A 14,127-nucleotide genomic window follows, 5' to 3' on the forward strand; every position below is an offset into this window, starting at 1 on the left:
TTCTCATTAGACTATAAATGAATAAAAAGAATGAAATTTTCAATTTTTGCTGGTTTTAGTACGAAAAATTTCCACTTTTATGACCTTTTTTTTTCCGTTTCAACTTCCGATATTAACTGATGACCAAGGTAAGCGGCTGCAAGGAAAAGAGGGCGCAGCTGAACAACAACAGCCGGTTTTTAGGGACAAAAATGGAATTATTTGTTATCCATCGGAGGAACTTGAAATTTTTCCCAATGTATTAATTATGATTCGTCCGATCTGCACCTCTACTTGGTAGAGTTAAGGTCAAAGGTTCCGACTCTGCATCCCCAACTTTCGTATCAGTAACAAAATTTGAACTAAAAAAAATGCAACGAAAATAAAAGTATATTCAAATACTACAAAATATCACAAAGCAAATATGACAAATATCATCAAACTCAACAGCACATGTTTTTCACACAAAGAAAAAGAAGTGAACATAGTTTTTACAACAAGCGGGACGAACTTTAGTTTCGGCAATCAAATCCTGTCGTTTTACTTACACAAGAACTTGAGAAACAAAGGAAAAAAAACCGAAATTCAAGGAGGACACAAACCGAGCCTTTGAGCTCTTCATTTCATAGCAAAAAATCGATCATATATTACAAATACTTGATCAGCATATATATAACAGCAACCAGCAGAATGATCCCTATAACAGATATCAGCAGGCACATGCAGGAGCAGCCCCCCTTTGTCCGTTTATTCAATATCGCAAGCTTCCTTTGAACTCGCTGTTATCATTACAAATAAAATGATGTGATATTATAAGTTTGTGACTGGATTGACGGATTGGAGATTTTACTTGTAAAGATTTCAAATTCAAATAGAATCTTCCTTGCATTCGTTTCAATATTTTTTCAATTACGATGAATCTCAAAGAGAAACATTTTCTAGTATTTTTCAATCATTATTTTTGCTACTTTGTTACGATTTTGAGAAAAAAATGTTAGTAGAAATAACTGTCACCTGTAGTCTGGAGTCGGTAACCTCAACATGCTCATCCAGATTATCCTGCACGTCGAGCATTCACAGATGTTTGTCACGATAATTACTGGACGTAACAAAAGTATGTCTATAAAGTACGAAACTAAACGGTACAAAGACTCACAATTAGTCTGGTATGTAGATCAAGCTCTTCGTTCACTGCCAATGCAATATGTTTGGTGCTTAAGACTGTCTCCTCCAATCTTTCAAGACCTTCATCTTGTTCTGCAATGAAATTGAGAAGGTAAAGATAAATCATTGATTATAAAAAGAAAAAGCAAATTTAAGTTCAATTACAGATACAGTTAACAACTAGCCTTTCATAATTTGTCTTTGAAGACCAACGACGCCATGGTTGTCAAGACCAGTTGCTCTGCTCATGGCATCAGCCTGCTTTATTTCTGGCCCAAGTAAGCTGTCTCTGATCGCAAAGTTTGACATGTTCAATGCAGAAGCCATCTGAGTTACTTTTGATCTCAAATTTGCAACCATGTCCCTACGACGATTCATTTCCTTTTCACTCCTGCATAAAAGATCAGATCAGAAAGCATGGCAAGAATAATGATGTGTTTCAAAACCACTAGTAAGTGCTGTGTGATATAGAAGTAGGTGGAGAGCCCAGACTTTTATGGCCAGCCAATCAGACTAGTTGTTCATTGTAATGCAAAATGGTCGAGAAACCAGGTACATTACTAGGCATCCATGACAATTTATTATAGTCTACTGTGTCCACCATTATGACATTAGGTAATCAACCATTTATATTCTTCGAACATCTAGCCTATCGGATTTACCTCCTTCCCCTCCGTGATTTAATTTACCGCAGTCTTACATTATCCCCAACTTTTTTATTTCTGCATCATCTACCTTCACCATTTCTTCGTTAAACTTTTTTAATATTTATATTTCAACGCTGATACACTTCTTATTGATACCTAATTAACAAGTTGGCATCTTTATCGAAGAAGCAGTTCATTAAGACAACTCACAGGGATTGCTTTCCGGGTAGCTTAGAGAAAAGGGACTGCAAGCTATCGAGTCTGGTTCCTAGTATGGTTATTTTCCTCCGTATAGCAGAAGAATGGCGCTGTGCTTCTGGCCCAGTTGCGGGTAACGAACTCCTCTCAGATATCATGTTTGTGATATCATCAGCAAGTTTGACTGCTTCATTATACTCCCTCACCCATGAGTCTCCAGGAGCCGCCATTTCACTGATAACCAAGATTTAAAGAGCATTCAGCAACCGAGTCGTATTTACGATTTAGTAATAAGCATAATACAGTACTATTATAAGCTCAAGCAAATTATCTCCAGTTATTTCATTCGAGGGCATGCTAATTGCTATACAACACAACATTCGTATGTTAAATGGTATGATGTCACTGACATAACAATTTAAGGCCATCCGTTTTCAATTCGTAAAAGTAGTTTCAAACTATCACAACCACCCAAAAGTAAACGACGGAATTGAAGTTCAGACATAAATATAAACAATCTAGTATTCGAAGATTAGGAAACCGTCCATCTACGTCTGGCTAACAAAAAGAATTTAATAGTACTATAAACAAGAAAATATGTTTAGTCATTCATAACAATATACAATTTTTTTGTTGGTTCAGCTAAAACAATAGCAGAGGCTGTGAATAACCTCAGAGGAACCAGAAAGCAGCAATTTTTATCAGAATAAAATTTAGAATTGTACTAAACTAAAAGAGATGCACAAAATTCAAAAAAATAAATAAAAAAAATTGTAACATCCTGACACCCAGCCCAATAATCTGAAATCCAATTACCCAAAAAAAAAAGGAAAAGAAAGAGAACACGTTCTTCAAGTCATAATTGAACAAGAAAGGCATCTAATACCAAACTGATTGATTATCCACCCCAAAAATTGGAAGACACAACATATAAAAAACAAAAGCCCATAGCCAATTACACGCGTCTCATCGAAACCCTAAACGAACAGGGAAACCGAGCAAAGTTTGATTTTACCTTCCCCAATGGAATCGGTGATCAGAATCGTGGAATTGTATACAGGGAATAGAGAAAACGTGCCGTACAGCTCGAGAGGTTTTCTATCGGAAGGCGGCCGCCACCAGCTACCGGCGAAAATTTGTCTGGCCTGATCGTTGCCTCTGCCACGCGCGCACACGACAAATCAATACTCCAATTTTTATTGTTGCTTGCCAGCTTATATATTCCCAAATAATTAAACAACAATGGATCTGAATTTTTTTCAGACTTAAAAAGAAGATAGAGAGATATTAGGCCTTCTGGCTGAACCGGTGGTTGTTGACTATAAACCGGCGGTTCGATCGTTGAATAAAGCCCCGGTTTATTCGATTTGAAATTTGGACTTGTGGGTAGGTTCGGGTCAAAATTCCGGACCCAATTAGGGGTAAATGTGTAAAATAAGCAAAAAGGTCTCCCGATTGCGTAGCGCGTGCAACGCACGTGACGGATACATAAAAAGGGAAAATCGCAAATCAAAATTATAATTTTTTCTCTCTCTCTCTCTCTTCTCTCTCTCTCCTCTTTGTTCCCTGCTCAAGTTTTTTTTGCTCGCCCCCCCTACTACTACTGACCGACTCTCTCTCACACTTACATACGGATTTACTCACCACTCAAACAAAGAAAAAGCTCTTCTGTCTCTAACAATTTACCCGCCAAAAGGTTTTTAATTTAAAGTTTTTTAACAATTCCTAATTTCATTTTCCCCCCTTTGCCTCTCTTTTTTTCCCTCTCTCCCACCCCCTAGGGTTTGTTTTTCTCTCCCCCCTTACCTCACACTCTAATGGCTGCTTGCCATCTCTCTCTTCTCTGCAGGTCCGTGCGGATTTCAACCCCGGTGCCGCGCCGCGCATGCCGGTTTCGGCTTGATTCTTCTTCTTTGGGGTTTCCTTTTGCTGCTGGATGGAATCCGCGCCCGATTGTGTTGAGCCGTCGGAGGCGAGATCGGAGCCTGTCGGTGAGAAGAGGCCGGCGTCTGAGGATGTTGATGCGTTGAAGGAGGGCTCTCCGCATAAGAGGATTAGAGGAGGGAGCGAGCGGAGTTTTGTTGGGGATGTGAAGAAGGTGGCTGAGATGGTCCTGGTGTTGGCGGCGATGGGAAAAATGAGGGCGGGGAAGGGGCCCACTGATGTTGAGAAGGAATTGATGGCGGAAGCACGGAACAGGTTGGCCAAGGTTTGCGAGGGTTTTGCACCCAAGGATGTGTTCCCTAGGGATGCTTTTGGGGGTGTGATTGAGGATTTGGGCCTTAATAAATTGAAAGATCAGAGGCTAGGGTTTCGGCCTCCGAAAATGTCCATTGCTGAAAAGTTATTGGTTTCCAAACGAAAGGTTTGTTTTTTTAATTATAGATTTCTTGTTTGTTCATTCAGTTACTTCTAATCCAGGAATCATTCAGTCTTTTTTACTAAAGAAATTTCGAGTTTGGAATTTACGTGCATTTGGATGTGGAGTTGTATTACTATATGGTCGATGCATGAGCATTGCTTTCCAAGTAGTTGGCGAATGCTCCATGTTCCCATATAGTTTTAGCTTGAAAGTTCTGATGATATGTGCTAAACTTCCTACACCGATGCGTTAGTCAAATATCATGTTTGACCAAATTGGCAGGTTGAACTGCGTAATCTGGCGTGTAGGTAGCCTAAAATTTTGAAAATTATTCAATTTGTTTTAAAAAAAATGTCATAAAACCGTTTATCTGTGTTTACCAACAGTTGAATCGGACCAATACTGTCTGATTCCAGACCTAACCCGTAACCATACATGTTTTTCCAAGGACCGGGGAGGGGTCAGAATATCTCTTGGTTTTGCGTGTAACTCCAATCAGTGATTGGTCTATTGGCATTGACTGTTTCTCTTATTTTATTTACACAACAATATTTCAATCTTCAAATGCATAACTTCCTCTGTAGAATCAGAGACTGGCCAAATCACAATCTCCTTTTGTTATTATGATTTATCCGACTATGGTGTTTTCTAGGGTTGTTGTTAATTGTTCTGGTCCATATCATATAGTTGAGCTATAATTCACATTTCTTTTTGTGAAGGTTTTGTGAAGGTCATATGAATAAATATGTTACTAATTATGGAATTGAGTGTAGACATTGTTAAAGCCAAACTAGTACCAATTGCCCTTTAAACGTGTGATGCGTGCATCAAAATAGTCACACAGGATGCTAGTTCCATAGTAACCTGATATATGAATAGCAGATTTTGGTGAGAAAATAAACTAAATAATGAGGAAACGCACCTCTTAAAATTTCTCCTAACATACACCAAATAAATGACTACTAACTGGAAATCTGAGTGGCATATATCTATATCCGACGGAAAGATTAAAACTTTAATATGATGAGAACAAGATTCACAGTGCCATGAAAGTGAGCATTAAGTTATTGGAGATATTTTTATTTAATGTATGAAGTTGATCTATCTATGCTATTTAGAGCATATCATAAGTGCCAAGGATTTTGTTGCTTAAAGTGGTGTGTTGTTATAAGTTTAGCAGTCATCTGCTAACAAAGGAGATACTTAATGTGAAATACAGGCATTGAAGCTGCGTAAGATGTTTTATGTTCTTATGTTGTTATACATCAGGAACGTGCATTTTGCTCCTAATTATGTTAAAACACAGCACACACAATATTTTGAGTAATTATCTTGCATGATCTGGACACGTGTATGAAATCTTGTCTGGTTTTCTTGTTTGCTTGTCTGACATCACATGTATTTTGTATGATCTTAATTGGTTGGTCAGTCTCGGTAGTGGTATTAAATAGTTTGGTCATTTGTAGCTTCTTTCACATAGTTATATTTTCATTTATTAGACATAAATTGTACTTTCTTTTGTTGAGTTACTGCTAATTAAACTGTAACTGGTACTTTATGATCTTAATTATTTGTTTTCCTTTGTGTTAGATGGAAAAGGCAGAAAATTTCTCTTTGCCATCCACTCCACATTCATCTCGTTTGCACCCAAATTCTGGCGCAGCTGTTGAGAATCGCAATCCATCACATTTGGCTCGAATATCTCATCCAGATAAAGCAAGTCACATGTCAATATCTTCTGGAAGCTTCCAACTTACTTCACCTTTAGCCCATAGTACGCAAGCAAATTCTACATCTTTGCCATATCAGCTCCCTTCCAGTGAGGTAAGACCAATGACTTCCAGTGCATTACCCTCTAGCCATTTCGGTTCAGCAGCAATGCAAAGAGTTGATAGACCACAGCTCAAATCAGATGGAAGACCAAATGGTGCTCCACACTCTTCACAAATTCACGGTAATACGCAATCTTGCTTTTTGTTGAGCAATATCTGCTTTCTTCTTCATGCTGTGAACATCTTTGACTGTAAAATCTGCGTTAATAGTGTTTCGAGCAAATAAGTTGTGTTTCCATCGATGTCAATTCTTTCGGCAACTAACATCTGTCTTTTTGACTCTTTTGACAATTTCTTAAAAAATGGAAATTACATAATCAATCGTATATATGCATTTTACTTTCCTTTAAACTACTTGTGCCACATCACTTCTATTTGGAAGTTACTCACATTGCAATATCTTCATATTTTGCTGTTTGATTTTCAACCTCCTATAATCCTCCATTTGCAGCAAATTACTCTGCCAACCCAACTGCAAGGACTCCAACTTGGTCGATGCAACCCCTGACTGCTTTATCATCCAAAGGTGGATCAGATAGTAAGGTGCCTGTGAACGTGTCCCTTAAGGTTGATGGAGCTGCCGCAGTGGCCCCTCAGACTATGTCAAGGACTGGTGTTTCTCAGATAATAGGAGGATCGCCTGCAAAAAGCACTAACCACGTTCAGCCTCCTTTGGGAAGTACACATGTTGAAATTGGAAAGATTGTCCAGAAACTATTACAACCGCAGTTTTCTGAGCAACCTACATGGAATCCGCCTTCAAGGGACTACATGAATAAGGCTTTGACTTGTCAAATGTGCATGTCAACGGTAACAGATATAGATAATATACTCATTTGCGATGCTTGTGAGAAAGGGTACCACTTAAAATGCCTCCAGACTACTAATCAGAAGGGAGTTCCAAGAGGAGAGTGGCATTGTGGAAAGTGCTTGTCTTTAAGCCATGGTAAACCTTTGCCTCCTAAATATGGCCGTGTCATGAGAAACATAAATACGCCAAAAGTGTCTTCCAATTCAGCAGCTGTGCCATCCACTTCAAGTAAAAGTGGTGATGCCTCAGATGAGAAGTTCAGCCAGTCAAATATAATAATTAATGAGAACTCCAGGATCGAAAACACTAATTCTGAAGTTTCAGGCAATAACTTTAGCCATTCGACATCTTTGTTGCAGAGAAAAGAATGTAAAGAGATGCAGAAGAACGATCATTTATCCAGTAGGGTTAAGATGGACGATAAGGAATCTTCTGGGATTTACCCAAATAATTTGATGAAAACTTCCAGTTCTGCCAGTGTTTCATCTGCAAACTCATTGACTGAAAAAATTAGTGTTCCCGAAGTAGCTGAATTGAAACCAAATCGTTCTGAAGAGTTAGCGATGGTTCCCAATTCATCTGACAAGTCACAGACAATTGTCAATGCTGTAGAAGCAAGTCCATCAAAGCAATCCCTAGAAAACCATGTGGTGAGAGATTCAAAAGAATCGAATGGTGTTGACTCTTCAAACAATACAAATCAGCAAAATGAGCAAGAAGTTGTATGTGACAATCCTACAGAAAACGCTTCAAGTGCTGTTACTATGAATCAAGGTAGGTCTTCATCAGATGGTTTGCGTGCTGTCGACTGGGTTGGTGAGCCAATTCGTGTTTTGGATGATAAAATCTATTATTCATCTTGCTGCATCAACGAACATCTGTATGAAGCAATGGATCATGTTCTTATTCGCATTGAGAGTGACAAACTTATACCTGCAAAGATACAGGTGATCAATCTATTATGTGTGTGAGAATTGATAAATTGAGTTCCGTCGTATCTTCTTGGTACATATCTGGATATTGACTATGTTTTTCTAATATATGGGTTTGATGGGGTCAGTTTGCATTATAATTATTTGTCAGGCATTTAGTGTATTGAACAGTTGCTTTGGCAACTCAGAGCTAATGAAATGTCTACTGATAAACCTGGTTTGATATAACTGCTACTTACATAAATTCAGCCAAATAAAAGTTGTTCTGCAGATGGACTATGTGGACAGCTGTTTTTCATGGACTTAGTGGTCCATCAATAAGAATTTCTAACATGCATGTATCCCTCAGTTGCATCTGTACTTAATCTTGCCTGACATACTTACAGTTGCTTAAGGGGAAACAATGGGCTAGCTAACTATGGTGTTTTTGTCATTATTAACGTTGCTTATTTTGTTACAGGCAATGTGGGAGGATAAAAATACTACGACGAAGTGGGTAACAGTAAATCAGTGTTACTTTCCTGGTGATTTACCTGAGGCTGTTGGCAGGCCATGTGGCCTGGAGAGCAGAGAGGTGAGTTCTTTTAGTTTGGCTATGTTGAATTGCCCTTGTTTTCAATGAAATTCATGACGCATGACATGGTTCAAGCATCTTCGATCAAAGAAATTTTGTGTGTTCTGTAGGGCTCCTGTTTATTGGGAGTTTGTAACACACTTCACCCTTGTTTATTTGCAGGTCTATGAGTCTACTTGTGGCAAGGCAGTAATGGCTGGCTCGATAGAAAGCCCTTGTGAAGTCCTTCCTCCAAGAAAATTTGCTGAAGAAACTGAAAGCCGAAATCATTCAGGGGAACAACTGAATGATAATTTGCCTCCAATTTACGTGTGCAAGTGAGTTATTTGTTTATGCTGAAATACATTTCTTCTAATATGATAAACTTTTTCTGGTTATTATACGTTATTTTTTTTTAATCTAATGTCATTTAGTATCCTTCCTGATTATTGGTGAATGTTGTTTAGAGTAGTAACTGAAGTTTGTGAATGTAGTTATTCACGAGACTATCAATAGGCTATTTGTCCGACTTGACATGGTTTAATGATGTAATTAACTTCCACTTTGCATTTTGTACCGGCATACTGTTTGCTATGACGTACTGCTGCAGCTATATGGTATTCTATGATAGTTTAAAGACGATACTCCATGATTTGTTTAGAGTAAAAAATGGATGGATGGATGAATGAGGAGCCAAATCGATGGTTTAGTAGATTTGTTGTGATACTACTAGAGCAATGCAACTAATGTGAATTTTATATGTGATTTATAACTCAGTATCTTCATCTATCTCTATTCATCGGTATATTTCTTTCGGCAGATGGATTTACGATGAAGCCAAAGGGCTATTCCGGGATATTTCCTGTTAAGGCGCAGAGCAGGCATATTAGGTAACTAACTAAAAGCCGATTGATGCTTTTTGTGCATATTTTGATCAGGTATAAATGTGTAACATTGAGCAATTGCTGTAACAGGTATTTGTTGCTGCCTGCTTTGGACCTTGACTGTGAAGAGGGATGCCCGAGTGTACAATATGTAGCCTCTAATTGTAGGTTTGTATCACAGTTCATTGATAGGTGCAGCATTTTACAAGTAGGGCATTTTCCGAACACCTTTCGGTGCTCATGCTCAAGATTAATCACAAATATATGCTTGTTCTCTGTTTTCTCCAATCATTTAAATTATTAAATCTTTGACACAAGAGTAGTTGATTTATATATACCATGGTGTGATTCTGGGCAAATTATTAGACAGTGGTTTCAAAGTGATGAATGAGAGAGGGAGAGTTGAGAGTGTCGCTCCTCGTTTGACACGTACACACTCCTTGTCACTAGATTTGATATAACATAGTAGTAAACAGTAATCATATATGGCATTAGCATTTCTTTTGAATGAAGTAAGCATTCAGCAAAATAAATAAGTGCAGATTTTATTATGGGATTCAACTCATGTATGTGTGTGTGTGTGTGTGTATCGACATCAAAGTAAAGGTAAAGTATATATATATATATATATATATATATATAGAAGCGGTGCTACTCTGTGTGAAAACAACAATGGGGTTGAGTAATTACTGTGTCGGCTGGTTCTCCATAATATGGGATGCAAAAGGGGACACACTGTTATCATTCTAATTTTACAGCTTGGCCTCTCTGCTATCTTGTTTTTTTTTGTTTTTTATACTTATTACATTCTTCTACTTTTGCCACAACGAGTTAAACACAAAATATTAACTGATATTGTTGGCTTTGACTTCAAGAGTGGCTGAGTTGGTCGAGCACTGCTAAGCTCGAGTTCGCTCAATACTTTTTCGATCCCCAACTCATTGCACAAATTTTTCATTCTCTCTCTAGGTTTCTTCCGTAGTCGAATACATCTGGTGAAATTCATCGGATAATATTCAAATTATGAATATAGCAGGCATTGATTGCATTAAGTAGGCACATGTTAGATATGGTTGGCGTAGAGATCCCGAGGCGTGCTCAAAATCAACGCCGTTATTAAACACTTATAAGTTGAGCACTAACATCAAGAAACATGTAGTAGACGAATAGGATAGGGTATCTACGATAAAAAAAAATATAAATTATAATCTAAGCGGTCTTTATTATTATTGTTATTGTTATTTATTGATAGCCCATGTTTGTTTGTATTTAATTCTGAAAAATCCAAAACAAGGAGTTGAAAAACTTGAACAATAAGTGGAAGTGTGTTCCTTGGCATACAGCAAACAGCAAACAGTAATTAATGGATGTTCACATTGGAAAATGTAATGAATATCTAATGGATGTAGCTTTAATTTATGGGGATCACTATTTCAAATCCCAACTTTTGCTTACTTGAATACCAAAAAAATAAAAAATAAATAATTAATTGTAAATTACTTTAATACCCTTAATGAAATTAAAACTAAAAAAATATTACAAATACTATTTTTCTTTCTTAAATACCAAATAATCAAAAACTCAAAAAACCATTTCCCTCCTTCTCCACCTCCTTCTTCTCCCTCCCCAAAAACCCTTCTAAAAAATCTTCCTCACAACAAACCCTTCTAAAAAATCTCACAACAAACCCTTCTAAAAAATATCAAAACTAAAGAAATTAAAACCTCACAAAACGTATAAAATTGAGTTATAAGACAATAATATGGTAGTATATATGAAAGGAGAACACATTAAGGTAAGTATCGATGTCTTTTTTGAGCTTCGAAGTCGATTTTGAAGTTTTTTTTTTTTGAAACCCGTCGGCAATTTTCGACACATACAGGTCGATTTTTTGGTCAATTTTCGACACCAACGTGTCGAAAAAGAAAAAAAAAAAAAAAAAAAACCAAATTTCGACACCTACCTGTCGAAAATTGTCCAAATTTCGACAGGTATGTGTCGAAAAAATACTGTTGGTAAAAAAAAAAAAAAAAAAAATTTTTTTTTTTTTTTTTTTTTTTTTTTTTTTACCAATAGTGTTTTTCGACACCTACCTGTCGAAAATTGTCCAAATTTCGACAGGTAGGTGTCGAAATTTGGTTTTTTTTTTTTTTTTTTTTTTTTTTTTTTTTTTTTTTTCGACACGTTGGTGTCGAAAATTGACCAAAAATCGACCTGTATGTGTCGAAAATTGCCGACGGGTTTCAAAAAAAAAAACTTCAAAATCGACTTCGAAGCTCAAAAAAGACATCGATACTTACCTTAATGGCTTCTCTTTCCACATATACTACCATATTATTGTCTTATAACTCCATTTTATAAGTTTTGTGAGGTTTTGATTTTTTGAATTTGGAGATGTTTTGGAGGATTTAAGAAGATGAAAAAGATAGGGTTTAATTGGGTTGTCGCGGCAGTTACGAGCACGTACGGTGGCGTTCGGCGGCGGCGGCGTCGGCGGCGGCGGCGGCGGCGTCGGCGGCGGCGGCGGCGGTCAGGGTTGGAGAGGAGAAGAAATGGTGGAGGTTTTTTTTTTTAACAACAAAGGGTTTTTTTTCTTTTTTTTTTTATTTGGTTTTTGAATAGGTAATTTCTAATAAAATTTGATATAATTGATATTTTGTATGAAAGGGTGTTTTTGTAATTTTCTTTTTATTTTGGTTTTAAAGTAAGAAAAAACTTATAAATATGTACTCAATTGTGGTTTTCAACTAGGTAGTATTCAACTAAGCAAAAATTAGTATTCAAAATAGTTGCCCCCATAATTTATTGGCTACAAAAAGTTTAGGTAATAGGTACGCGGTGATTGCCACAACTCACAACCAGATAAGCCCAACAGGGACACAATCATTTTTCTATATAATCTACATTTTGTTTATATATTGAATTTAATTATGCCTCCTCATTAATTAGGCACATGAAACATAGATCACTAATGTATTTTAATGACTTCCTATATATTCTATAAATATTTTCAAAAAATAAAATCCACTACTGGATACATATTTATTATTTAATTTTCATATTTGTTGTTATAACTAATTTAATTAATTAGTGGAATTTGCCGCCGAGCAGAAAATTGACTGGTCAGCAGGTTCAGTAGGACAAAATGTATGCAAGGCTGAAATGTTTCCAGCAAAATGATGTTTTTGCTTTACAACACTTTGAACAGTTGAATTAGTATCCTTTGACCAACTTATGTTCATCTAAATCAAACAAAAAAAAAAATTGCTTTAAAAAAAAAACAACATATAACAAACGGCGTGTTTGGATAATTACAACCAGCACCCTCAACTTTAAATATTGTTATACGTCTACCATTATGGTGTTAAATTTAACATAATTTTCTAGATTCCGTAGATGGTTTAATTTTTACTCATTTTGTGCAAAAATGCAGTTTCTGATGCACCACAATCTGATGTTTATAAGTCAAGAGACATATATTTTGATCTTCTTATTTCAAAATGTGGAACTAGTACGATAAAATAAGTATAAACTAAAGAATAATCCAAATAACAACATTCTGTGCATTCTGTTCCCGAATAAAGTCTCAGACCTCATCGACCATTCTGTGCATTCTTGGGATAACAACATTGTCGAGAATTATTTTTGGCCCGTTGACTGGGAACGGATAAGGGCGGTGCCGATTGGTAACACCAACGTGGAGGATAAATGGATTTGGCATTTCACAAATCACGGCAAATTCACGGTCCGTTCTTGCTATCACCATGTTATTTCACGGCAATCTGAAAACACGAGGGATGGTACATCGAGTAGTGGGGAAGTTAAATCAAACTGGAAGTGGATTTGGAAGTTATCTCTCCCACCAAAGGTTAAATTGTTTGTTTGGCGATGGATTTCGAACATTTTACCTACGTCGTCTCTACTTTTCCGACGGAGAATTGCGGCAGACCCATGGTGCCGGAGATGTGGAAGGACAGAAGAAACACCAATGCATGTGATTATGGAATGTGGAGGGGTTGATAATATATGGCGGGATTTCAAGATAATAATAAATCACCAGGTTCTAGGATTGTCTGCTTGGCAATGGGTCGAGAAACTTCAAAAACACCTTGACAAGGAATCCTTGAACCTGGCCATGGTTATTACATGGAAGATTTGGGAGAAGAGGAACAAGGAAATTCATGGAGAAGAAGGCATCCCCACGACCGATATCCGAGATTGGTGCAGAATTTATCTTGATAATTTTACGGCGAGCCAAACTCCGCCGGTTCTTTCCCACAATCGCCATCATCCGACGATGTGGAAACCGCCGGATCAAGGTTCGGTGAAAATTAATGTGGATGTGGCTTTTCCATTCGATAAGGACTACCATGTAACGGCCCTTGTTGCCCGCAATGCTGACGGAGCTTGTATTTGGTGGAGCACTAGGAAGATTATTGGCCGCCCGACGGTGGTAGATGGTGAAGCCCATGCAATGCTTAGTGCCATTATCACAGCAAAGGAGAAAGGCTGGGAGGACATTGTGATTGAAGGGGATAACTTACAAGTGATTACGGCTTTTCAAACTCGGAACTCGGACACTCTTCCGTACGGGGTTTTTATAGAGGAAGGCTTGGTTTTGTCTCTTTTTTTCAATAATTGTCGTTTTGAATTTGTTAAACGCTCAGCCAATATGTTGGCCCACGCTATTGCCACTAGATACGATCACTCATGTAAGGAAGGAACAATTCTTCCGGTTTCTTTGGCCAATGTTGCTTAATAATAT

At 37.3% G+C, this 14,127-nt stretch overlaps 3 protein-coding genes across 3 annotated transcripts; 2 read left to right on the forward strand and 1 right to left on the reverse strand.

Annotated features, from left to right (window-relative positions):
• Positions 1–416: 416 nt before the first annotated feature.
• LOC105968740 (syntaxin-51) lies at positions 417–3,145 on the reverse strand. Its single transcript, XM_012993401.2, has 6 exons — positions 3,004–3,145; positions 2,001–2,222; positions 1,329–1,534; positions 1,136–1,236; positions 994–1,038; positions 417–758 (listed from the first exon to the last, which is right to left on the reverse strand). The coding sequence occupies exons 2-6, from the start codon at positions 2,216–2,218 to the stop codon at positions 627–629; spliced, it is 702 nt and encodes a 233-aa protein (XP_012848855.1). The 5' UTR covers positions 2,219–2,222; positions 3,004–3,145; the 3' UTR covers positions 417–626.
• Positions 3,146–3,242: 97 nt separating this feature from the next.
• LOC105968739 (uncharacterized) lies at positions 3,243–9,721 on the forward strand. Its single transcript, XM_012993400.2, has 8 exons — positions 3,243–3,684; positions 3,838–4,353; positions 5,941–6,304; positions 6,634–7,940; positions 8,386–8,499; positions 8,662–8,816; positions 9,299–9,368; positions 9,453–9,721. Exons 2-7 carry the CDS (start codon positions 3,925–3,927, stop codon positions 9,345–9,347), a joined length of 2,418 nt encoding a protein of 805 aa, XP_012848854.2. The 5' UTR covers positions 3,243–3,684; positions 3,838–3,924; the 3' UTR covers positions 9,348–9,368; positions 9,453–9,721.
• Positions 9,722–13,350: 3,629 nt separating this feature from the next.
• LOC148766093 (uncharacterized) lies at positions 13,351–14,121 on the forward strand. The gene has a single exon (XM_088812489.1). It carries the CDS (start codon positions 13,351–13,353, stop codon positions 14,119–14,121), a length of 771 nt encoding a protein of 256 aa, XP_088668615.1.
• Positions 14,122–14,127: the final 6 nt, after the last annotated feature.

Source organism: Erythranthe guttata, chromosome 13 (genome assembly GCF_056151865.1).
Source record: "Erythranthe guttata isolate IM_541 chromosome 13, IM_541, whole genome shotgun sequence".
Lineage (NCBI taxonomy): Eukaryota > Viridiplantae > Streptophyta > Magnoliopsida > Lamiales > Phrymaceae > Erythranthe > Erythranthe guttata.